Raw genomic sequence first — 27,621 nt, forward strand, 5'->3', positions numbered from 1 at the left:
TTTTCTTTCTTTTTTTTTTGGCAGAGACAGAGAATCAGAGAGAGGGACAGAAAGAGACAGACAGACAGGAAGGGAGGGAGAAAGATGAGAAACATCAATTCTTTGTTGCAGCTCCTTAGTTGTTCATTGATTGATTTCTCAAAATGCCTTGACTGGGGGCTACAGCAGACTGAGTGACCACTTGCTAGAGCCAGCGACCTTGGGCTCAAACTGGTGAGCCTTGCTCAAACCCGATGAGCCTGCTCTCAAGCTGGTGACCTCGGGGTCTCAAACCTGGGTCTTCCACATCCCAATCCGACGCTCTGTACACTGAGCCACTGCCTGGTCAGGCAATAGCGCTTTTTCTTAAAAGAGCCTAATGCCCCCTCTCTGGGTTAGCAGAAGTGGGTTCACAGCCTGAAAGTGCTAGCCATGGCTCACATGCTCACGCAGGACTCAGTCCGTTTCTCTTCTGTGACCTGAGGCACCAAGACAAGACAGGCACCTGGAGGGCTGAAGTGAAACCCCAGAGGAATTCGTCATTTTGAAACACTGCAGACAGGAAAACCTAACAAAAGCAGGTTTAGCCTGACCAGGCAGTGGCGCAGTGGCTAGAGCGTCGGACTGGGATGCGGAAGGAACCAGATTCGAGATCCCGGGTTTGCCAGCTTGAGCGCGGGCTCATCTGGCTTGAGCAAAAAGCTCACTAGCATGGACCCAAGGTCACTGGCTCAAGCAAGGGGTTACTCCGTCTGCTGAAGGCCCACAGTCAAGGCACACATGAGAAAGCAATCAATGAACAACTACGGTGTCCCAACGAAAAACTGATGATTGATGCTTCTCATCTCTCTCCGTTCCTGTCTGTCTGTCCCTGTCTATCCCTCAATCTGACTCTCTCTCTATCCCTGTAAAAAAAAAAAAAAAATTAAAAAAAAAAAAAGAGCAGGTTTACCTTTTGCCCTCAGGAAGCCTGGTTATATATTTGCAGGTGTGTGGAAGAGAGCATGATTTTTGTAGGTATGGAAGAGGAAGACGAGACAGAGCTTTGGCTTCATGAAAGCTGATCTAAAAAAATCTCCACCAGAAAGAAAAAATGCATAGCTCCTCGTCATGGTGCCCTTCCTGTGGCCGCAGAGCACTGTGATTCTGTGTGGGCGCAGAGAGCCACAGGACTGGGAGCAGAGAGCCTCAGGACTGGAAGTCCTGCGGACACAATGACAAGGGAGGGAGCTCCACAGCCCCTCCAGGGGTGCTGACTGACTTCCAGTAGCAGAAACGCTGATACAGGAAGTTATGAGGCTTTGAAATATTTAGGAGATACACTGCACTCAGCTGAGCAAGATCCACCCACTAAAGTCCTACAGAGCTAAACTGAATACAAATTAGGACCAACGGCTCATACCCAAATGAAATCTTGTTCTAGCAAAGTAAAAACTTGAATAAAATTTAAAATTCTGATCAAGGCAGCCAAACCAGGCTTCTCTAGGCCAGCAGAACTTCAAACCAGGCAATGGACTTCGGCTCCCAGGCTCTCTGTTTGAAATACAGATCAAGGGCTCGCTGCTATCCTGCCTCCTCGCTCACACCATTCTGCCTGTGAAAAAAAATTTTTTTTTGAAATTTTAAGCTCAGGATCTGACAGGCCTGGTATGGCACAAAGAGAACAGCAGGTCAAGAAACCAGCAAATGCTCCAAATTAGAATCTTTGTAGCTGAGAGAAGTGACTGCATGAGGGAGTACAGGATGCCAAGATGGCCTTTTAGCCAAAGTGTATCCAGGCATTCTGACTTGAATCTGAAATCACAATAATGTACATTCATTCATTCGAGTGTAGGCTTTTTAGTGTTTGAGAGTTCCTTATGAAAAGACAAATACCCCCAAAATATATAGGACCAATGAGCAAGGCACTGAGAGATGAGAGATGAGGACGGAAACTGGACCACACAATCTCTGCCCCAACTACTAAGTCCCACCACTATAGTGGGAAGTCAGCCAGAGATGTGTAGACAAGTGAGTGTGGCTAGTTTCCAATAAAACTTTATGAACTCTGGGATTGGAATTCCATATATTCCCAATGTCATAAAATATTCTTCATTTTGATTTATTTTTCTAAACAAGCAGCAGATTATATCAATAGTTTGCCAACTTCTGATGTATTAGGAAATAAAAGTCACAAAATGCATCCCCTTGATTTTAGTTTTAACAGGGATCGGCCTAACTGTAACTATCTGCTGAACTCCTATGAAAAATGGCACAAAATGCCTTGTGACTATAATATACCCACTAAAGTCTTAAAAAATATGTTCTTTTCATTGGATTTGAAGAATATTTAATTATGAGTAAGCAGTGGTTTGCATTATGATCTCAGGAGAATCATTAGGCATCATTTTCTCTCTATTTGTAAACTGAAGATGCTAATTACTGTTATTTCTCTCCCTCCTGGGATTTCTTTAAAATTAATTGTCACACATTAATACTGTAAATGAACTAAGAAACTTGGAGAGTGAAACTTTTGTACATCTATTTTAAGAAAAAACAAATGATCATAAACAAAACTGCCGCTTGCAAAATATTTGTAGTTCCTTGAATGATAACCACTCAGTAAACATAACTGCCTGTGCTAATACTTATCTTCAACTTTCTGCTTCTCTTCTTTTCAACAGAACTTCAGGGAAACATCTGTGCTTTCGAAGTCAAACTGTGCTCTCAGCAGTCCTTTTATGTGCACTTGGACTTGCCTCTTCCTTCCTCTGCAGTGGCTGTAACCAACTTCCAACAGTCTTCTCAAGTCTCTACCTCACCCTGCTCAAGAACACCAGAGGGAAAGGAGATTGGGGGCTGGGTGAAGAAGTACAAATTGGTAGTTACAGAATAGTCATGGGGATGTACAGTACAGCATAGGGGATATAGTCAATAATATTGTAATAACTACGCATGGGGCCCGGTGGATACTTAAAAGATAGGGAAATCACTTTTTTTTTTTTTTAGGTAAGAGACGGGGAGATAGTGAGGCAGACTACGGCATGCACCCAAACTGGGATCCACCTAGCAACCCCTTGAATGCTAGAATGCCAATGCTAGAATACTGAGCTATTTTTAGCACCTAAGGCTGATCTGCTCAGACCAATCGGGTTATCCTCTGTGCTTGGGGCCATGTTTGAACCTATCAAGCCACTGGCTGTGAGAGGGAAAGAGGCAGAGGAGGAGGAGAGGGAGAGTGAGAGAAGCAGATGGTTGCTTCCCCTGTGTGCCCCGACTGGGGATCAAACCCAGGACATCTACACGCTGGGTCCACAGTGTATCCACTGAGCCACTGGCCAGGGCCTGGATAACCACTTTGTAAAGTATGTGATTGTTTAACCACTATGCTATACATCTGACACTAGTACAGAATAATATTGAATGTAAATTGTAATTAAAATTTTTAAAAAGAACACTGAATAAATGACTTAATTCCAAATCTCAGGCAGAAAATCCAAGGTAGAATTTCCTCAACTTTGTTGCCTCAACCCAAAATGATTGATCTCTGCCTCATCAACATTGCCATTCATCTCGCTTCAGACACGTTTCAGACAGTGTCCTGGTCAAAGAGAAAACCTGCACTGCGCTCAGGACCCTACTCTCTTCTGTTGTTCCTGGGCCCCTCCCCCATCGATGATGTCATGCTGTCCTGTATTTGCAACCTGCTCTTCTCTCCTTTCTGGAACACTTTACAAACATGTTCCTATCTCTCAAGATAAGATTTCCTGCACCTCGAGGCAGCTCTCTGGCCTGTGGTCAGAGCCACTTTCTGCTTCCCATACACCAAGCTTCTTGACAGAGCTGTGTATTTGCTTCTTTATCTCTCACCCACTGCTAGCAAACTGCCATGCCTATCACTGCTCAGAAACTGTTTAGGCAGAAGTGCTCAACAACTTCTGAATCATAAAATCCATGGAGTCATTTTCATCTGGGATTTGTTGCAAATGGTTAGGGCATGATCTAATACTGAGTTTTCCATATGATTAGACAACTGTTCTTACACTACTAAATGAGATCCCAATCAAAATCCCAATAGAGTTTTGCATTGAATTTGACAAGCTTTTCCTAAATGCTAAAAATGGAAGAGTATAAACTAAAACTATCCAAAAGATTTTGAAAGTTAAGACTACCAGTTATAACCACTTAAGTCCTAATAAAACTATAATAATCAAAACAGTGTGATAAGGGAATAGCAATAAGCTATTTTAGGCCTCACTGTTTCTTCACTCTCTGCATTACCTGGAGTTGTACTTTTATCAGCTCTCTCTCTCTTGAATTCCTTTCCCTTTGTTGCTGTAAAATTCCTCTATTGGGGTTGGCTCATACCGCTTACTCTTCTGTCCCTTTTCCTCCTTTTTTTCTTTCTATTCCAAAGGTTTTGCTTCAAATTTCTCCTTCTTCTTCTTCCTCCTCTCCTTCTTCCTCTTCTTCCCCTTCCTCCTCCTCCTCCTCCTCCTCCTCCTTCTTCTCCTTCTTCTTCTTACTCTAAACACTCCCCTGGGAAAACTCAGAATTTGTCATGATTTTAATCTAGTCAACACCACTTCTCTACTCCCTTCCCAAATAAGATGCTTAGAGTTAGGGTACACATGCTTTCTCTACGTCTTCATCATTATATTAGAGCACACATCAGGCTGCCAGTGATCTCTGTGTTGTCAAACCTGCTGCATCATTTTCTCCCCTCTTTTATGCTGTTACTCTATAGTCTTCCCCACAGGTTACCCTGTCCTCTTTTCGATTCTGTACTGTGACACTGATCTGGCTTCCCTTTATTTTCTTTGGCTACCCCTCAATGATTCAAAAAGAGTTCTTGCAGTCTATCTTCAAAATGTTGAAGCATCAGTCCTAAGCATTCTTTATTTTTTTCTCTTTCTCCATTTCCTATGTGGGACCCTCATTCATTCTCACAGCATTAAATTTCTATGCCTTAATGCCCATACCCCCTCATTTATAGCTCTAGCCTAACTTATTGCACTCAGCTTCCAGCTCATATAACTAACTACTCTTCTGAGAGCTTCACTTCTATTTCTCACAGGTAGGTTAAACATTAGGATTGCCAGATAAAATAATGCACATAAACCACACACAGTTGTTTCAGTATTAATGTGCAACATTTATCACAGACTTATACTAAAACATTACTCATTGTTTATCTGAAATTCAAATTTAATTGGGCATCCTGTTTTTTTATGTGCTAAATTTGGCAACCTTATTTAAACTTACATCAGAATAAAACATGATTTTTCCTTCGCCCACCATTAAAATTGTTCTCTCTCTGGTGTTTCACACTTTCTTAATCTTAGTAAATAGCTCAACTTTTCCTTCATTAAGTTCCTCATGCTATAACCCTGCAGGAATCAAACTTCATTTTTCTCTTTTCCTCATTTCTCACATCAAATTCATCATCAAGTCCGATCAGGTCTATCTACAACTGTATCTTAGCCATGCCTCTCCATCCCCATGGCAACCACTATCTCTAACTTAACAATAGACTTCCTATCATTTTTCTCCACTTTTACACTTGCCCCTTACTAATCTATTCTTCACAGAACAGCTAAAGAAATTAGTTTAATACCTAAATGAGACCATTTATGATCTTGCTTCAAAACCTTCAATGGATTCTGATTTCATGTCAAATAAAATGAAACTTTTGCTATGGTCTATAGATGTCTGAATGATGGGGAACTGACTATTTCTCTAAATTTTTCTTTCTCCTCTCCCACCCTGCTGCTCCTTGCTCTCCATGCTGGCTTCCTCCTGTCCCTAACACACTCCAAGCTTCTGCACATGGTGACACATACAGGTGTTGTCTTCTTTCCTGGGAATTCTCTCCTGTCCCTATTCTCCACCCACCCGACCCCTGGTTATCCTTGAGACCTCAGATTAAATGACACTACCTCAGAGAAGTCTTCCTAAACACCCCCATCTCTCTTCCACTCTCACTTCACTTGTCTGCTTCCCTTCACAGAACTTACTAGTATTGGCATGCATTACTTTATTTACTTACTTATCTTTACTCCAAGATTATTAACTCCATTTGTAGGATCACAGACCATACCTGTTTCATTCATCATGCAAAACAATACCTGGAAACTTAGTGCAACCTCAAAAACCACTGAATGAATGAGTGAAAGGCTGACAAACCTATTTCTCAGGTGCCAGACCCATATATTTAACATCTTTAGTCTACTCAAAAAATGTCCTTGCCTGGCCTGTGCTGCTAAAGTGGATAAAGCGTTGATCTGGAATGCTGAGGTCCCCTGGTTTGAAACCCTGCACTTGCCCTGTCAAGGCACATACCAGAAGCAATGAGTTGATGCATACTGCTCCTACCCCTGCCTTTCTCTCTCTCTCTCCCTCTCTCTCTCCTTTTTCTAAAATAAATCAATAATTTTTTTTTAATTTTACCTCATCTCCCTATAGAATAAAGTCCAAATGCTCAGCCAGGTTTTTCAGGATCCAAATTGAAATAACAAATTCCCCTCTATGTGGAATGTGCATTCTAAAATCTTTGTATATATGCGTCTCAGAATAGCCAACCTTCTCACCTCCTTCTAGTCTGACCAATGAAGTTTATTTTTTTTAATTCTTCTCAAGTGTCACTTTTTTTTGAAGTGTTCCCAGACCACCCCTTAACCACTCTTAGTTTTGTGCTTTCATAGTCTGTACAGAGCCCTATTAATAGTTAACATTTACAGAGCACTTTCCTCAGATCATTCATTGTTATGTTTTAAAGATTCCACACATTGCTATCTTCACCATAGCCCCATGAGATTAGATTTTTCTCCCATATTACAGAAGAGGAAACTGAGATAAAGAGAGGTTGGCAACTTACCTAAAGTTTAAGAGCTCTTATGTGAAAAGCCAGGAGAAGCACCAAGATAAACATTAAGTTTGCAACTTGAATCACTATTCCCTGCTTCCTCACCAAGTACTCAACACGTAACATGTTTTTATATATCTTTTATTTCCTTTTATCCATTTCCCCATTAGACTGCAAGCCTCTCCTGGGCAAGCCAGTAATAAAATCATCTTTGTTAACCTAGCTAAATATTCATGAGTAAATTGTTTATGAAGGCATTAATTTATAACTGTGCAAAGTCTTTTGCTTACATAATATTGGAATGGGCTTTAAAGTGAAGATCTGAGAAATTTGGGGAAAACCATTTGGTCTCATAATATTTTTCAAATAGCAAGCAATACAGTATATGAGCACATTAATTTTTAAAAGTTATTTTTAGCATACTTAATACATAAATGGCTTTACCACTCAAATAAGCGTAAGTAAATGTGTGTGCCTCCAAAGAGGAACGGTGCTTTGGCATCATTAAGCATTTTATATCTCTTAAGGCGCATACAAATATAATCACTTTCGTTGGTCTTCATTAACTCATAATTAGTACCACCGCCACCAGCTGGAGCTGGAGGTTATTTAAATGATATTTTTCAAGAAACACAGAAAGAAAGAGACCCTTTAGTTAAACTATTTCTCTGTACTCTCCTGCTCCCCCCATAGTTACTCTTACTACCATCCTGACATTCATATACATTCACAAGCACACACACATGTACCCCTAAACCATTGTATTATATATGAGTTCCTTAGTGGGTTCAATCATTAAAGGATGCCATTTAAAAGCCAAAAAGTGTAGTAACACCAATGAGCAGAGCCAAGGACCATAAAAACCAATTCAAATGGTGCTACTATATACCTGTAACTTATATAATTTTTGTAACCATTCTCATCCAAAAGTTCAATACAAATTAATTTTTTTGAAAAATTGTGCCATGTATGCACTTAATTAATTCAGTTAACTAGCAGACACCTAGAAGGAATAAAGAAAGCACAGGACATGTATGTTTCGATGAGGCATAAGGGAATGAAGAAGTTAGAAGAATGCATGAAGACCTAGAACTTAGATTATTGGAAGTGACGTCACTGAAATGGCGCCGTGAGCAGCGCGTCCGACAGATCTCCCCAAAATCTCAACAAATTTATCAACTAGAAACAGAAAAATATATCCTCGGAGCATCCCTGAGTTCCACACACACACACAGAAAGCGAAAGGACTGTTGCCGAGAAGGGAATACGCCTGTGGTGAGTCAACCCACACGTGCAGCTACCCATGCCGCGGTCCGGAGTCCCGGCTACCGGCGTGCACTAAGAAGCCGCGCGTGCCCGTGCCGCGGTCCGGGAGTCCCGGCTACCGGCGTGCGCTGAGAAGCCGCATGCCCCTGTGCCGCAGTCCGGGAGGGGCGCCAAACCTGTCTTTCCTAGTCAGGAGATTCTCTCCGTGGGCTGGGCACCTCATCCAGCCATTCAAGCTAACAATCAAGCATTGGGGGAGGGGCGCGCAGGCAGTCTGAAATACTCTCTGGAGCACAGCTGCGGATCCAATCACTGAAATTAGCTTAACCCACGAAATCTGCGCACCCACGGGGTTCTAATTGATAAGATCTCTCCCAGTTCAGCGATCCAAGACAAGAGGCATAATATTTTTCAGTGCCGTACGCTAAAGGGGCGGGGGCAACTTCTGATTGACAGAGCCTCCATATTCAGGGATATACCTAACAAGAGGGACTTGGCAGATATTAAGATCTATACAGCAAGCAGCGAATAGTGCATCTTCTTCCCAGCCAAAACAGGCTACAAAGTGTGGAAAGCCTGGGTTGAGTGGTCCAACTGAATGGAAGGCACTGAACAGTCACCTTGACAACAATTGACTCCCAGCCCCACCTGATTACGCTGGAGGCTCTGACTGCCAGAGCCTTACCCAGAGCCTTGCGCTGAGTGAGGATAGAGTGGGGATTTCCCAGCTCTTTGAGCCTCTTACTCCCCAGACAGAAGCAGTGGCAGCCTCATAGCTGGATCACCAGGCTGCTAATTCAGGAAGGGGAGACTAGGGGAGAGACTCCAGGAAAGTAAACTCTCTCATTGTTGGACTCTGCAAACGCCAACAAGCCTTGACTACCAGCGAGACTAAAGTCAATTATATGACATTACCATAGAATCCCATCAACTGCAAATCCCTACCTAAGCGTGACACAGGGGCAGAACCTGGGGTACAGAGTCACCGACCAGGAAGAGGGAGAGAAAAGAAAAAGGAAGAAGTTAACCTTTCAAAATCAAGAAAAATCCACAGACTTTATAACTTGTTCCACTAATTCTTTGTTGTTGTTGTTTCTTTCTTCTTACTTATTGCCTTTAATATTTGTATTTCCTCCACCTTGGTCCTTTTATTCTCTGCCCATCTTATGCTACCCTTTTCTTGAACTACACTACCCATGAGTGTTACATTTTATTTCTTTTCTTCATCCTTACTATCCTTTAGGGTTTCCAAAACCCTTAACTTTCACTCTCTCCCCTTTTGTTTTCTTTATGTTTTTTTTTTTGTTTTTTTTTCCCTTTCCTTTTTTTCTTCCTTCGTTTCTCTCTTTTTCTTATTTTTTCCTTTCTATTCATTTCTTCTTTTCTCCTTTTACTTTTCCTCCTAGTTAATCCTCAATCACGAACAAATTATTTAATTTGGGACTCAAGGATTTTTTTTGTTTGTTTGTTTTTGTTGATGTTTGTTCTTTTTTTTTTTTCTTTTCTGCTTTTGTTCTTGGTTTTCCTTTATTTGTTTGTTTTTGTGGCATTTTGGGTACTTTTTACATTGCTTTTTAACTCACTAGCATTCCTCCCAACCCAAAGTCTCCATTGTATTTAGTCTTCGCTCCACTTAATACAACAGATTTTTACATATTATTTTTATTTTTTCTTCTTTAAATATTATTATTTTTTCTCTCCTTTTTTCTGTTTCCCTCTTATCCCTCTCATTATATCTCTTAGTCAACCATCACTTACAAGCAAATCATTTTATGCTTGTCTAAGATATTCTCCCTTTTTTTTTTTTTTTTTTTTTTTTTTTGCATTTAGTAGGTCCCTACTCCCTTTTTTGCTCCTTGAACTCTTCACCCCAAATCAGGCCCTCCGTTATAGGCAGTTTTTGTTCCATTTAGCATAATATAATTCACAGGTCATCACGATATTTCCCTAAAGAGGTGAGAGGAGGGGAGGAGAAGAAAGAAAGAAGGGGGAAATAATAAATTATTACTTTTTTTGTGTGTGGAGTGTTTTCCCTTTTTTTTTTCTTTTTTTTTCCCTTTTTATTATTTTTTAATTCTAATTAACACTATCAACGAGACCACCTTCAGATGCCAATAAGAAAAAGGAAATCGAATATTATGGATACAAAAGATAGAGAGGTAACACAAATAGATGTGGAAAAATCTATGGAGAAAAGATTTAACATATTGGAAGCCTTGGAGCCAAATGACAGAGAATTTAAAATAGAAATCTTAAAAATACTCAGAGATATACAAGAAAACACAGAAAGGCAATTTAGGGAGATCAGAAAACAACTGAATGATCACAAAGAATATATTACCAAGGAAATTGAAACTATAAAAACAAATCAAACAGAGATGAAAAACTCAATTCACGAACTGAAAAACGAAATAACAAGCTTAGCTAATAGAACAGCCCAGATAGAAGATATGATTAGTGAAATAGAAGAAAAGCAACTTGAGGCACAACAGAGAGAAGAAGAAAGAGACTCAAAAATAATAAAGAACGAGAAAGCCCTACAGGAATTGTCTGACTCCATCAGAAAGAATAACATAAGAATAATAGGTATATCAGAGGGAGAAGAGAAAGAAAATGGAATGGAGAATATACTCAAACAAATAATAGATGAGAACTTCCCAAGCCTGTGGAAAGAACTAAAGCCTCAAATTCAAGAAGCAAACAGAACACCGAGTTTTCTTAACCCCAACAAACCCACTCCAAGGCACATCATAATGAAGATGACACAAACCAATGACAAAGAAAAAATTCTCAAGGCAGCCATGGAAAAGAAGAATACAACATATAAAGGAAGACCTATTAGATTATCACCAGATTTCTCAGCAGAAACTCTACAAGCTAGAAGAGAGTGGACCCCAATATTCAAAGCCCTGAAAGAGAGAAACTTTCAGCCAAGAATACTATACCCATCAAAGCTATCCTTCAAGTATGAAGGAGATATAAAAACATTCACAAATACAGAAAAGATGAGAGAATTTATCATCAGAAAGCCCCCACTCCAGGAAATACTAAAGGGGGTTTTCCAACCAGATTCAAAGAACAAAAGAAAACAAAACCACAAGTAACAGCTCCACCAAGAAAACAATAAAACCAAACTTAAACTGTGACAACAAACGAAAAAAAAAAGGGGGGAGAAAAGATGAAGATTAACAGTAGCAAAGGATGATGAAGCATAGAAATACTCATAAGAAAGGGTATTACAATGAATATGGTACATACCCTTTTCATTACTTAATGGTAACCACCCTTGAAAAAACCACCACAAAAACACTTGACTTAAAAAAGGTAGCAACAGAAGAAAGAAGCATGGAATACAAACAAACAAAAACAAACAATAGAAAAACAAAAGAGAAGAATCAAACAAGATACAAAACTAACAGAAAGCAATTTATAAAATGGCAATAGGGAACCCACAAGTGTCAATAATTACACTAAATGTAAATGGATTAAACTTACCAATAAAAAGACACAGAGTAGCAGAATGGATTAAAAAAGAAAATCCAACTATATGCTGCCTACAAGAAACTTATCTAAGCATCAAGGATAAAAACAAATTCAAAGTGAAAGGCTGGAAAACAATACTCCAAGCAAACAACACGCAAAAAAAGCAGGTGTAGCAATACTCATATCTGATAATGCTGACTAGAAGACAGAAAAAGTACTCAGAGACAAAAATGGTCATTTCATAATGATTAAGGGGACACTGAATCAAGAAGACATAACAATCCTTAATATATATGCACCAAACCAAGGAGCACCAAAATATATAAGACAGCTACTTATTGACCTTAAAACAAAAACTGATAAAAATACAATCATACTTGGAGACCTCAATACACCGCTGATGGCTCTAGATCGGTCATCCAAACAGAGAATCAATAAAGATATAATGGCCTTAAACGAAATACTGGAACACCTGGATATGATAGACATCTACAGGACACTTCATCCCAAAGCGACAGAGTATACATTTTTCTCTAGTGTGCATGGAACATTCTCAAGAATTGACCATATGTTGAGCCACAAAGACAATATCAGCAAATTTAGAAAAATTGAAATTGTACCAAGTATATTCTCTGATCATAAAGCCTTGAAACTAGAATTCAACTGTAAAAAAGAGGGGGAAAAACCCACAAAATTGTGGAAACTAAACAACATAATTCTAAAAAATGAATGGGTCAAAGAAGAAATAAGCGCAGAGATCAAAAGATATATACAGACAAATGAAAATGAAAATACGACATATCAGAATCTCTGGGATGCAGCAAAAGCAGTAATAAGAGGATAGTTCATATCACTTCAGGCCTATATGAACAAACAAGAGAGAGCCGAAGTAAACCACTTAACTTCACACCTTAAGGAGCTAGAAAAAGAAGAACAAAGACAACCCAAAACCAGCCGAAGAAAGGAGATAATAAAAATCAGAGCAGAAATAAATGAAATAGAGAACAGAAAAACTATAGAAAAAATCAATAAAACAAGGAGCTGGTTCTTTGAAAAGATCAACAAAATCGACAAACCCTTGGCAAGACTCACCAAGGAAAAAAGACACAGGACTCAAATAAATAAAATCCAAAATGAAAGAGGAGAAATCACCACAGACATCATAGATATACAAAGAATTATTGTAGAATACTATGAAAAACTATATGCCACCAAATACAACAATCTAGAAGAAATGGATAAATTCCTAGAACAATACAACCTTCCTAAACTGAGTCATGAAGAAGCAGAAAGACTAAACAGACCAATCAGCAGGGAAGAAATAGAAAAAACTATTAAAAACCTCCCCAAAAATAAAAGTCCAGGCCCAGACGTTATACTAGTGAATTCTATCAAACATTCAAAGAAGACTTGGTTCCTATTCTACTCAAAGTCTTCCAAAAAATTGAAGAAGAAGCAATACTTCCAAACACAATTTATGAGGCCAACATAACCCTCATACCAAAACCAAGCAAGGATGGCACAAAGAAAGAAAACCACAGACCAATATCTCTAATGAATACAGATGCTAAAATACTAAACAAAATACTGGCAAACCGAATAGAACAACATATTAAAAAAATAATACATCATGATTAAGTGGGATTCATCCCAGAATCTCAAGGATGGTTCAACATACGTAAAACGGTTAACGTAATACACCATATCAACAAAACAAAGAACAAAAACCACATGATCTTATCAATAGACGCAGAAAAGTCTTTCGATAAAATACAACACAATTTTATGTTTAAGACTCTCAACAAAATGGGTATAGAAGGAAAATATCTCAACATGATAAAGGCCATATATGATAAACCATCAGCCAACATCATATTAAATGGCGTAAAACTGAGGACTTTCCACCTTAAATCAGGAACACGACAGGGTTGTCCACTCTCTCCACTCTTATTTAACGTGGTACTAGAAGTTCTGGCCAGAGCAATCAGACAAGACAAAGAAATAAAAGGCATCCATATTGGAAAAGAAGAAGTAAAGGTATCACTTTTTGCTGATGATATGATCCTATACATCAAAAACCCGAAGGACTCCACAAAAAGATTACTAGAAACAATAAACCAATACAGTAAGGTCGCAGGATACAAAATTAACATACAAAAGTCCATAGCCTTTCTATATGCCAACAATGAAATATTAGAAAACGAACTCACAAAAATAATCCCCTTCACGATTGCAACAAAAAAAATAAAATACCTAGGAATAAACATAACAAAGAATGTAAAGGACCTATATAACGAAAACTACAAGGCATTGCTAAGAGAAATAGAAAAAGACACAATGAGATGGAAAAATATTCCTTGTTCTTGGATAGGAAGAATAAATATAATTAAAATGGCCATATTACCCAAAGTAATATATAAACTTAATGCAATTCCCATCAAAATTCCTATGACATTTTTTAAAGAAATGGAACAAAAAATCATCAGATTTATATGGAACTATAAAAAACCCCGAATAGCCAAAGCAATTCTAAGGAAAAAGAATGAAGCTGGGGGCATTACAATACCTGACTTTAAACTATATTATAGGGCCACAATAATCAAAACTGTATGGTATTGGCAGAAAAATAGACACTCAGACCAATGGAACAGAATAGAAAGCCCAGAAATAAAACCACATATATATGGTCAAATAATCTTTGATAAAGGGGCCAGCAACACAAAATGGAGAAAAGAAAGCCTCTTCAACAAATAGTGTTGGGAAAACTGGAAAGCCACATGCAAAAGAATGAAACTCGACTACAGCCTGTCCCTGTGTACTAAAATTAATTCAAAATGGATCAAAGACCTAAATATAAGATCTGAAACAATAAAGACATAGGCACTAAACTCATGGACCTGGGTTTTAAAGAACATTTTATGAACTTGACCCCAATGGCAAGAGAAGTGAAGGCAAAGATAAATGAATGGGACTACATCAGAATAAAAAGTTTTTGCTCAGCAAGAGAAACTGATATCAAAATAAACAGACAGCCAACTAAATGGGAAATGATATTTTCAAACAACAGCTCAGATAAGGGCCTAATATCCAAAATTACAAAGAACTCATAAAACTCAACAACAAACAAACAAACAATCCAATAAAAAAATGGGAAGAGGACATGAACAGACACTTCTCCCAGGAAGAAATACAAATGGCCAACAGATATATGAAAAGATGCTCATCTTCTTCAGTTATTAGAGAAATGCAAATCAAAACTAAAATGAGATACCACCTCACCCCTGTTAGATTAGGTATTATCAACAAGACGGGTAATAGCAAATGTTGGAGAGGCTGCGGAGAAAAGGGAACTCTCATCCACTGTTGGTGGGACTGTAAAGTAGTACAACCATTATGGAGGAAAGTATGGTGGTTCCTCAAAAAACTGCAAATAGAACTACCTTATGACCCAGCAATCCCTCTACTGGGTATATACCCCAAAACCTCAGAATCATTGATACGTAAAGACACATGTAGCCCCATGTTCATTGCAGCACTGTTCACAGTGGCCAAGACATGGAAACAACCAAAAAACCCTTCCATAGAAGACTGGATAAAGAAGATGTGGTACATATACACTATGGAATACTACTCAGACATAAGAAATGATGACATCAGATCATTTACAGCAAAATGGTGGGATCTTGATAACATTATACGGAGTGAAATAAGTAAATCAGAAAAAAACAAGAACTACATGATTCCATACATTGGTGGAACATAAAAACGAGACTAAGAGACATGGACAAAAGAGTAGTGGTTACCAGGGGTGGGGGGAGGGAGGACGCAGGAGGGAGGGAGGGAGAGAGTTAGGGCGAGGGGGAGGGGCACAGAGAAAACTAGACAGAGGGTGACGGAGGACAATCTGACTCTGGGTGAGGGGTATGCAACATAATTTAATGACAAGATAACCTAGACATGTTTTCTTTGAATATATGTACCCTGAATTATTAATGTCATCCGATCAACATTAATAAAAATTTATAAAAAAAAAAAAAAAAAGAACTTAGATTATTAAAATGAGGCTGTCTTGGCCTGGTCTACTTTTTAGAATTTAAGATAAATTTTTGCCTTTAACCATGACAGATATTACAGCAAAGTCATTTAGAGCAACAATGAAATATAAAGTCAAAAAGATCTGAATGTTATTTCTAGCTTCCTCGAGTAACATTGGATTGGCTCCTTAAATTCTCTACACTTTGGCTTATTCAAGTATAAAATGAGGATAACACGAATTTACATGGTGGCTGGAACACTTCTGTAAGCCCATACCCTATTATATTACACTATTTTATTTTAATCATTGCATTTCCTACCACCTGATACATTCTTCTTTATTTTTTATTGCTTGCCTCCACCAGCCCCACAGCAGAATATTACCATATCTTGTTTGTACTGTCCATCATGGTATTACCAATATAGGAAATAGCTAAGAGCACTCAGTAGATGCTCAGTAGATGGATGATGGAAGAAAGGAAGCAATGGTTGAAGGTAAGCAGAGAGGGATGCACAAGAAGAAAAGGTGAGAGGATAGTATAAAAAATGAGAAAAGCTACATTAAATGTAAATGAATGGTGTAAATGTGGGAGTGAAGGTTATGATTTGTTACATTAAAACCATTTCTGAGCCCTGGCCAGTTGGCTCAGCAGTAGAGTGTCAGCCCCGTGTGTGGAAGTCCCGGGTTTGATTCCCGGTCAGGGCACACAGGAGAAGCGCTCATCTGCTTCTCCCCCTTCCCCCCTCTCCCTTCACTCTAACTCTCTCGTCCCCTCCCACAGCCAAGGATCCATTGGAGCAAAGTTGGCCAGAGCGCTGAGGGTGGCTTCATGGCCTTCGCCTCAGGCACTAGAATGGCTCTGATTACAGCAGAGCAACAAACAGCCCAGAGGGGCCAAGCATCGCCTCCTGGTGGGCATGCCAGGTGAATCCCAGTTGGGCGCATGAGGGAGTCTGTCTGTCTGCCTCCCCCTCAACTCTGCTTCTTACTTTGGAAAAATACAAAAAAAAAAAACTCCACAAAAAAACATTTCTCCCATTATTTAGTATTCTACAAGATCAATTTTGGGGCAACATATTTAAATGCATGGATGATAAACCCAATTTTGAATACTTAATTGCTTCCAGTCTGCACTATAACTAGTGCTATTATAAACACACATGAACATATCTGTAAGTCCTTGTGTACATATATGATTTTTTTCAGTACAGACTTTTAGAAGTAAAACTGCTGTGTATTTTTAAGTTTATTACACATAATTCCAAATTTCACCCAAAAGTTTCTACCAATTAACACAACCACCAGCAATAAAAGTGCCTAAGTCCTAGCATCTTCACCAACACAGAGAATTATTGTTATAAAAGTATATCTCATTGTTTTAATTTACATTTTGTAACTATTCTTGGATTATCGAGAATACTTTTTTATGTTTTTAAAATATATTTCTGGTGAATATTCTTTGCCTATTTTTAAAACTATTGGGTACTTTTCCATTTCTTATCGATTTTGAAGAGGGTCTGTTTGTTTTTAGGTTAAGAAAGTTAATCCTTCACTATCATATCATAACACCTTTTTCAACTTGCCTTTTAGTTTTATCTTAATTATTTAAATGTAATATTAGTTCTAAAGCTCACTCTTAATAATTTGGAAAGCCTTGTGACCAGAAAGATTAGATATTCCTAATTGCTAATAAAAATAGTTTTAAGAAAAAGTAACCTACAAATGAGTGAAATAATTTCCACAGTAACAACAGAAAGAAAAGACCTGGAACTCTAAATTTGAACTAGGGACTGAGCTCTACTCAGAGCTCATAAAATATTTTCTTATTGACAAAATACATTGGTGGGAGGTGCGTGTTGTATGCTAAAAAAGGAGGCCATAATTTTTAAGCTCAAATTTCTTCTGGCACTTTTATTAATATACATCACACATATTGTCAGAAGAAAAGCAAAGATTTGAAAAAGGTAAAAAATTCAAAGCATTACATTTTATTCAAAATACACTTACCTTCAACTATTTAGGGAAAAGCACTTGTCAAAATACATTTCCAATTGTGTCAAGTTCCAAATACTTGAGAACTGGCTAGTAAAATATGGAATGGGATAGTTCCTACTAAATCTATTATATCTTGGCTAGATACAGCTGTTTATCCTCCATAAAAACCTTGGCTTTGATATAATCCTTCAAGAAGAAGGCTATCTCTAGACTAACCAGTTTCATGGTCATGCTTAGCACCAAAGCCCTCTCACATCCTGTATTGGTTGTGTTTCTTCCCCCACTATTTCCCCTGAGACCAAAACTCCTAGAAAAAAAGAACAAGTCTCTGAGTCTCTTTTTTATGTCCCACCTATGTATAGAATCATATAGTTCTTAGTTTTTTCTGATTTACTTATTTCACTGAGTATAATGTTACCAAGGTCCATCCATGTTGTTGTAAATGATCCAATGTCATCATTTCTTATGGCTGAGTAGTATTCCATAGTATATATGTACCATATCTTCTTTATCCAATCATTTATTAAAGAGCTTTTTGGTTGTTTCCATGTCTTGGCCACTGTGAACAATGCTGCAATGCATATGGAGCTGCAAGTGTCTTTACATAGCAAAGTTTATGAGTTATGGGGGTATATACCCAGTAGAGGGATTGCTGGATCATATGGTAGCTCTATTTTTAATTTTTTGAGGAACCACCATACTTTCTTCCATAATGGTTGAACTACTTACATTCTCACCAACAGTGGATGAGTGTGGTGGTTACGGGGCGGGGGAGAAAAGAGAGGGCATAGGGGGAAGGGGAGGGGCACAAAGAAAACCAGATAGAAGGTGACAGAAAACAATTTGACTTTGGGTGATGGGAATGCAACATAATCAAATGTCAAAATAACCTGGAGATGTTTTCTCTGAACATATGTACCTTGACTTATCAATGTCACCCCATTAAAATTAATTTTAAAAAAAGAAAAAAAAAGCAAGTATGTATTAGGTATGTCCTTGGTTTCCCAGTTACTATATATGGCTGCTAAAGTTAGCCAATAGCAATTATTTTTCAGAATAAATCCACTCACTGCCTCAGAAACTTTCATTACACCGTGCTCCAATAACCGGACAGAAGGGAGCAATCACGTTTTAGCTAAAGTTCTACTTATCATTAGAATGACAACTGATTCTAAGCAAGAGGACTTGTGTTTTATATAGGAAGCCCTTAAAGGCTGGAAAGCTTTCAAGCCCCAAATATGTGAAGCCCTAACACTTCAGGGATGAGGGTATTGATGCTTGGAACAGGACAGCTTAGCTCACACTTCTTTGATCACACTGCCTTACACCAAATTGTAATACTGGAGCTGGCCCTATTTAGACTTCTTCCAGCCTTAGGAAGATCAGCTGAAAGTTAATTCAGAAAGCATGATTTTACTTCTACAACTGTCAAGCTTAGCATTTCATATTTTTTCCCATGCATATGTTTAAATATAGTTCATAGAAAGAAAAAAATTATACAGATATCAGGCATCATGATCAAAATCAAACATTATAGTTGATATAACTTTTACTTAGTTCTTATTTCCTTATCCCCTATAAGGACAAAAGTGTAGAATTAAAGTTGTGATAATTTCTCCTTTGTTAACGCTTGGAATAGTCCTGATGTCCCTTCAATGAATGAGTCTTTACATATAGGCAAGATATAAAAAACTCATCTCACATTAGCTAGTATGATATGATTCTTACTACATTAATCAGGCTTGAATTTAGAGTATAAATATGGTTATTATTATTGATGTTATTATCTTCCAAACTCTTTAACCCCTCTAAAATATTTCTCTGGATCCAATGATACTTAAGTCTACAATTCATTAGTCAGTGGAAAGAGTCTCAGCAGTGATAGCTATTCTTTCTATACAATTAATATATCAGATTAGGAATCTGAATCTCCCAGATTCAAAGAATTATAGGATCCTAGTGCTTGAAAGTTCTTAAGAAGTTACCTCATCACTGGACCAGGCGGTGGCACAGTGGATAGAGTATCGGACTGGGGTGCAGAGGACCCACGTTTGAAACCCTGAGGTCGCCAGCTTGAACGTGGGCTCACCAGCTGAAGTGCGGGGTCACTGGGTTGAGCGTGGGATCATAGACATTACCCCATGGTTGCTGGCTTGAGCCCAAGGTCTCTGGCTTGAAGCCAATGTCACTGGCTTGAGCAAGAGGTCACTTGCTCTGCTGTAGCCTCCCCAGTCAAGGCACATATGAGAAAGCAATCAATGAACAACTAAAGAAGACTAAGTAGCCACAACAAAAAATTGATGCTTCTCATCTCTCTTCCCTCCTGCCTGTCTGTCCCTATCTGTCCCTCTCTGTCTCTGTCACACACAAAAAAGAAGTTACCTCATCAAATCCATCATTTTAAAGAGAAAGGATAGTTAGAATACTTAGTCTCTTAGCTCATGGTCACTAACATAAGACATTGAGTAAGAAGATTTTGACTATAATAATAGGATGTGAAGAAACTGAAACCCTTATGAATTGTTGGTGAAGGTATCAAATGGTCTGACCTCTGTGGAAAACAGTTTGGAGGTTCCTCAAATAGTTAAACACAGAATGACCCTATGGATCAGCAATACCACACATCTAGGTTATATTCAAAGAATTGAAATCAGAGACTCAGACACTAACATTCAGATGCCCGTGGTAGTGTTATTTGCAATAGCAAAAAGGTGGAAATAACCCAAATATTTATGAGTAGATGAATTGATAAACAAAATGTGCTAAACACATACAATGGAATATTATTCAGCAATTGAAATAAATCAGATTGTTACATACTAAAACATGGACAAACTTTTAAAACATTATACTGAGTAAATAAGACAAACACAAAAGGACAAATAGTGTATAATTTTACTGATATGAGGTGCTCTGAAAAGACAAATTTGTAGAGACAGAAAGTAGAAGAGACGTTACCAGGGGCTGGAGGAATGGGGAGTTATTCAATAGGTACAGAGTTAGGTTTGGGAGATAAACAAGTTCAGAAATGAATAGTGGTGATGGTTGTACAATGATGTGAAAATACTAAATGCTCCTACCAAGGAATCTTTTCTCTTTGAAATTTTTATTTGAAAATAAATTGTACTAACACTTGAATATTACTGTATTAAGCTCTAAGAAACTACACTCACTCTTCAGAATAGTGAACCAAAAAATATGTTACTTGTCATAATATTTGGTAAAGAATGTAAAATAATTTCAAAATATTTAATGTTTAGGATCTTTAAGATACTATTTTAAAATTGTTGTTGTTTGAGAAGAACTCACTGGGTTCAAAATCTTTCACAGTTTATTGACAGATTTAATCTTTAACCAAGGGCACAAGGACAAATATATATAACTATATAGTTCCCTAAATGTCTACACAGCATAAAATTTAATCTTCTTTTTGGGGTATCATTCCACAAGTCTCACCTAAAAATATAACGGAATCTAGTTTGTGTTGTTTAAAATGGTAAACTATTAAAATAACCTTTAACCAATGATTGTTGGTACTTAACAACTACAAGTTGATGTTTTAGGCATTATTAATCCTCAAATAAAGGTACTCATAATTAGACTACCCTGGAAGATTAATAGTACAACTGAAAGACATAAATTTCTGTATCATCTATGTCTCTTGATATGATCACCTAATGTTCCATTTTAGAACAGACTCACCTATTACCATTACAGCATGTTTGCATGCAGTCTCAAATGCACAGGATCACTGGCTTTTCCTATTTTTGATTTGTCAACATGTTTACTTCCATTAATTCACAGAAAAAAAGTCTAATGTAAGTAAATAAAAGAGGCCTGTGTTTCCAAGTGGTCCATTTCTGATGGGCCCTAAATGAAATATAGTCCAACACTAAAAGTATTTAAGATGCCACAGACCATAAATTCTGGGGAAATTGGATTAAAGAGTATGGTTCACATGCTGGCTAAGAGAAAAGAGGGAACCAGTCACAGATTATAGCTCAAGCTCCTTCTCTAACCATGTGTTCTGGGGCCCTCCCTCAAGATACCTCCGTGTAGATGGGAAAGTGAGCAACTCTTCAAGCATGTATCTGAATAGATGCCTCAGCCTTATTAGCACGTCAGTTCTAGCCCCAGCTTGGTTCGCTATACACTGTGTTATATTTATCATATCACACAGCTAACACTTAACAGAAATATGGAAAAGCTGCCATCCAACTTTGACAGGGATTATAATCACAAATTTGGTATCACTCAGTGAATAGCTTTGGATAACTCAGTAAAGAGCAACTAGTTTATGTGAAACTTTTGCAGTCATCCCATTTTTCAGGTATAGGATAGTGTTGAGCAAATAAGTTTGTAAAATCTGTATTTTCTGGGTTTGCTCACTTTTGTTAAAAATGGCTGCTGCCCAGGTAAATTGTGCTGCCAGGTAAAACTGCTAATTACCTTCGTACTTGGGAAAGGGCTTTGTTATGCTAATGTTGCTGGAGGAGGGGTTTTCGTGCCAAGAAAAGTTTGTGCAGAAAGAGAAGAAGGAAGAAACCAAGATGGAGGGGAAGGAGAGAGAAGGCAGTTTGTGCAGAGAGTAAGAAGCCATGTTGGCAGATTGAGAACCAGAGGTGACTTAGACTGGTGGGGGCTTTTGATTCTAGGAAAACCCGGATGTGTCAGTAGCTTTGTGAGTGCTGAATGAGTGGGTTTTTGAGCTCTGTGTTTTTACTTGCCCGCCAGGTGCGAGGCTAGAATAATGGAATGGAACACCAGGTTTTGGCTTCGCTGTTTCATTACCATCTGTCCAAATTCATTGGGAACCTGCACCTATCTCCATGGCCGTGATGATGGCAGTGACTGATAGCCCTAAAGACAGCAAACAGAGCTCATATACAACCCATTCAGAGTTTTACTTGACAGACAGGTTGACTCTGGATGAAATGAGAAAGAGGACCATATGTGTCTATTGTAGTCTTTGTGGTAGCATGTGTGAACATACTGGCCAACTCTAATCCAGATAGCCTAAAAGTATCCCTGCATTAATACTAAGCAACAAAGACTGTGTATCAGGACCATCTTTGTGATACCCCACAGAAGTGATTTGCTTGAGTTATATTGAAGCATTACAACTTGAGCACACATTCAGGAAAATTAACAGAAACAAAGCTATGAAAATTATTATTCTATTTTTTATAAGAATGTTTATCATTTGCTACATTTAATAATATTGTCTGTATAAGAATCACAGGAGAAATTTCTTCAAGAATCAGTGCTAGGAATATTCAAGTTTCTCCTAAGGAATTAACCAATTTATCTCATGGACAATGACTCACTTTTTTCTCCTCTTTGCATTACTTCTAAAAAACACACAAACAAAAAGAAATCTCTTCTTTCCAGCACTGGCTAGAACAGTGCCTGCCCTCATGGAACCCATTTCACAGCTTAAGCCCACCCTTGATTTCAGTTACGTTCCCTGTCTTATTTTCACTTGACTTCAATCTCGTCACTTATACTTTCAGTATTCTAGCAGTGTTTATTTTGTGTGCTAGAATAGACTAAATATAACTATCCCAACCCTGCTGAGTTACACGGGCAACTTACAACCTCAGAGACTGGGCTTTCTTTCCTAAAAGACAAGAGATTGCTCCATTCTAGCTGAAATTTTGTCATATTTATTGGTAAAAATCAGAAAAATTGGGCATAAATTTATTTATATGTCCACTGACTTAAGAGTTACACGGGCAACTTACAACCTCAGAGACTGGGCTTTCTTTCCTAAAAGACAAGAGATTGCTCCATTCTAGCTGAAATTTTGTCATATTTCTTGGTAAAAATCAGAAAAATTGGGCATAAATTTATTTATATGTCCACTGACTTTATTAACTTATTTCTTAAAAATATCTCCCTTTATATTTTGTCACCATCAATGAAAACTCACTGATTTGTCAAAAGGTGACCATCTTAAACTAGATGTCTAATTTAGGTATTCCAACTAGTTTGTATTCATAGAAATTTCACCAAATGGCATGTAAAGATATCTATTCTCATGATAGCATTAAAAAGTAGCATTTCATGTGAAGGTCCAGAGAAATTCACAAGGTTGATAACTTGGGAAATGTTAAGTAACATTAACATAAATTAAGACATTCATCTGTTTAGAACAGTCTTTCTTTTCTTATTATGCAATGTAATATTCTACCCATCATCTATCACTAACTCCACTTAGGACAGCACTCATTAATGAGTAAAATCAATTAAAATGCACAAAGAATTACATGCTATATATTGTGTACATGAATTACACTACATAGGGAGATTGCAGAGCAGTTTATTAAATAGACCTTTCAATTCTACCTGCTCTGCCACTGGCGAGAGGCCTTTATAAAACCAATTAATTTTACTAGGTAACAGTGGTCAGCTATTTCCAACTCCACTTGCCAGCTACTTTATTATATGTACAATTTAGCACATATTTTACTGCAAAAGAAAGATGTGTATTTGGTAATGAAGAGCAATTTGCCTGTTTTCACTTTCTTGCTGACTAGAGTATGATTTTAACTTGTGTTGTATGTTTATGCTAAAACTATTTAAAATAATTAAGTCTATAACATTAATATAATGGGTATATCTTCCCTGAATCTCAACAGAGGTTTACTGGGATTCTTTTTAACATTAACTTGAAGTTTTATAATAGATATCATTCACAGAAAGTTGTTTTCTTTCTTTTATATTTCTAATTAGAATAATTTATACTTTTAATGAGCTGTGTAATGAGCTCTAAACCATCTGTACAACTCTGCTAACACAGGGGGTCATTTGAATTCAGTAAAGGTGAAACTTTAGGTTTTTGCTTTCCTTTCCAATGGCACAAATAAATTTCTGAAAGCAAAGACACCACAAATTCTGACATGACGCTGGCTACATATAATTAATTGGGTGACAACTCCCCAGAAAGCTTTGCCCTGAACATTGGGGCATTTGTTCACCTCTGACTGAGACACATACAAATGCTAATACTCCTCTTTGATTTCTCAGAACAGAACCAGGGGACAAGCTCTCTCAAAAGCCACATAAGCTTTTTGCAGTATCACTATTATTCTGGGATATTAATGCAAAATCAAATACAAGGTTATGAAAAAATTCATTCTTCGAAGTATAATGTGCTAAAAAATAGTTGAGTCTATTTACCATTTTTAAATATGTCTGAAAGAAATAAAAATGAAATTGATAAATGTCACAAAGCTTTCTAGATATGAAGAAATTAACCATATATTGGGTACTGGAAGAATAAGTCCTTTAAGAGGCCAAAGGGATGACTTAAAAGAGAGACCTTTAGAGTCTAAAGTTTAGACAATAAAGAACTGGAGCTCCAGGCCTAATAGAGGGAAACATTCTATAGAAGAAAATGTTACAATGACATTTCATATTTTTAATTCTTATTTCTCCTGGAGAGAAAACAATATAATTTTTATACTCTAATCCTGTTTTATAAATATCTCTTCTTAATAGAGAAGCTACTGGGATTTGGAACACTTCATTTGCTTAAAAAAAGAAAGAGGTTCCTTCATAACAAAAAGAAAAATCATAACCAAGGTACTTGGGTTTACCTTTGCTTTGCGAAAGTGGTAGACCACCAGCATGCTAACGAAGTCGAGCAGCATACATAAGGCTTGGAAGGAGATGATAGCAAGTCGCAAATACTCATCTTCCTGGACAAAGCAGGGCCTGTCATCAGCACAGAAGGGGCAGCCCTCCCTGCAGGGTTGGCAGACAAAAGGTTCTTCTGATCCATCATTTGCACTTTCCGCAAAATGGTGATCCGGACCTCTTCCTGAAAGTGTCAAATAAAACCACAGTGTCATTGCACCTCTGCAGTAGGTGAGATTGAGTACACAGTCGAAATACATCTTCACCTCTTCATTCCTTTTCCCTTTTATTAAAAATCTTTGTCAACCTTCTTGCTAGAGAAGAGAGTTATTTTATCTCTAGACTCAAACAAAATTCTTTATGTTCCTTTGATTTTTTAAAAAAATGTCACTCAGTGTAACTGAGGAAAATTAGCAAACATGGAAACAAAACTCCTCAAAGGCAGGAAATAGCTTTCTAAGGCTTTAATATCATTATTGACTACTCACTGACAGACTTTCCTTATTGCACAAGTCATATGCCATAAATATGTTTCCATAAATACTTGTTAAAGACTTAACCAGAAGACAGGATAAAAAAAGTTGTGTCTTTCTTGCACCAAATAAATATACAGAACACTTTTAGAACATCTTGACCTAGATGGTACAAAATCCAAAATGAGGCTTTGATTGCCCCTTAATTCAGCAGGAATCTCATCTACCAACTTCATTAGGTCTAAAGTAGATAAAATGGTACTTAACAGACAGTTATTCATGTGCAATTTGCATAATGATGGTGCATCCTTTGCCCAAAGTACAATCCATACTTACAGGCTGCCATGTAATTTCCCACTTTGCATACCCTTTGGACATTTTTGCACTGTTAATTAACTGCTGCTATTAATGTTAAAGTCTTCTATCTCAATTATCAAACTTACTGAGTTCTAAAGCCCACATTTAAAGATTCTCTTTAATTTCTGAGTATAGCATTGACAATTATCAAATTAACACCATAGACTAAAAACAAACAAACAAATAAAACCCATTTCCAACTCTGAACTCAACATAAAAGACATTAGTGAATATACTCCCAGTTTGCTATATAACACAACCACATAGTTCAGTATAGAACACAACTTTGATTGATTGAGGTATTTGGAAAAAAGGTTATTCTGATTAACAGCATTTTAATAACACACAATTTAACAGAAAGTCTTTATTACTTTCAACTTTGGTTAAAGGTTCATAATTCTTTTAAAATATATTTGTCTGTTTTACTTCAATAACTATAATAGCAAATACATAACTGAGCCCTTGCCAGATGTCTTGGTTGTTAGGGTGTTGTCCCAGTGCACCGAGTTGCTGGTTAGACCCCCAGTCAGGGCACATAAAGGAACAAATCGATGTTTCTCTCTTTCTGTCTCTCTCTCTTTCTCTCTTACCTTCTCTTTAAAATCAACAAATAAATTTAAAAAATAATTAACTATTTCTTTGATGATTCAGGATATATATATATATATATATATATATATATATATATATATATATATATTTTAAGAGCCATCATTCTGTTACACAGGGAAAAGTATATGAATCTGACTGTCCAGTGGACACGGTTCCCATCCTTAGAGAGCTGGCAACTCACTTGAATGCTTTGGGTCTTAGTTTACTAATGTATGAAATGTGAATTGCTGTGGGGTTTAAATGAGATAATGTATCTACAGGGTGGGGTAAAAGTAGGTTTATGGTTGTTTATATGTAAAATAAAATAATTGATAATACAAGAATAAACTCTGTGTTTCATGTACTCACAACTGTAAACCTACTTTTGCCCTGCCTTGTAAATCATAGCTTTCCCTTCCTCTCCAAATATGGGAGATGCAAAGAGGAACTAGGAATCCACCTATGCCTTGACCCTTTGAAGTAGTATGAACGTTCATGTACGTTCTCGTGTCTCCTGACCATCCAGAGTACAATCGATTTATTTTAAAAATGTGTAAGGCAACATTTAAAAAAGGCAAATGTATGTTCTTCTTTTTTCCATAAATTAGTTATCAAACAAACATGACTTTAAGTTAATAAAACTGGAACTGGAACTAATTTTATTTTTTGAAAAAAAGCTCACTCCTGAGGGTTAGCAAGCATGAAAAAACCTCACTACTCAAAGGGTTAAAGAAAAGCATTACTTGTTCAAAAACAAAGAAATTATCCACTTGTCTACTGATGATCACTTTGGCTGTTTTCCAGATTTTGGCTATTGCAAACAACACTGCAATGAACGTGAGGGTGCATTTCTTCTTTTGAATTAGTGTTTTGGAATTCTAGAAGTGGAACAGGTGGGTCATAAGGCAGTTTCATTTTTAATTTCTTGAGGATCTCCATACTGTTTTCCACAGTGT

General features: G+C 37.4%; 1 protein-coding gene across 1 annotated transcript in view; it reads right to left on the reverse strand.

Annotated features, from left to right (window-relative positions):
* The window catches only part of GPR158 (G protein-coupled receptor 158), a 509,338-nt gene that overhangs the window by 176,308 nt on the left and 305,409 nt on the right, over positions 1-27,621 (reverse strand). The window contains exon 4 of the mRNA XM_066385278.1: positions 25,205-25,428. Within this exon, the coding sequence (XP_066241375.1) occupies positions 25,205-25,428 (224 nt within the window). The remainder of the gene's footprint in view (positions 1-25,204; positions 25,429-27,621) is intronic.

Source organism: Saccopteryx leptura, chromosome 5 (genome assembly GCF_036850995.1).
Source record: "Saccopteryx leptura isolate mSacLep1 chromosome 5, mSacLep1_pri_phased_curated, whole genome shotgun sequence".
Taxonomy (NCBI): domain Eukaryota; kingdom Metazoa; phylum Chordata; class Mammalia; order Chiroptera; family Emballonuridae; genus Saccopteryx; species Saccopteryx leptura.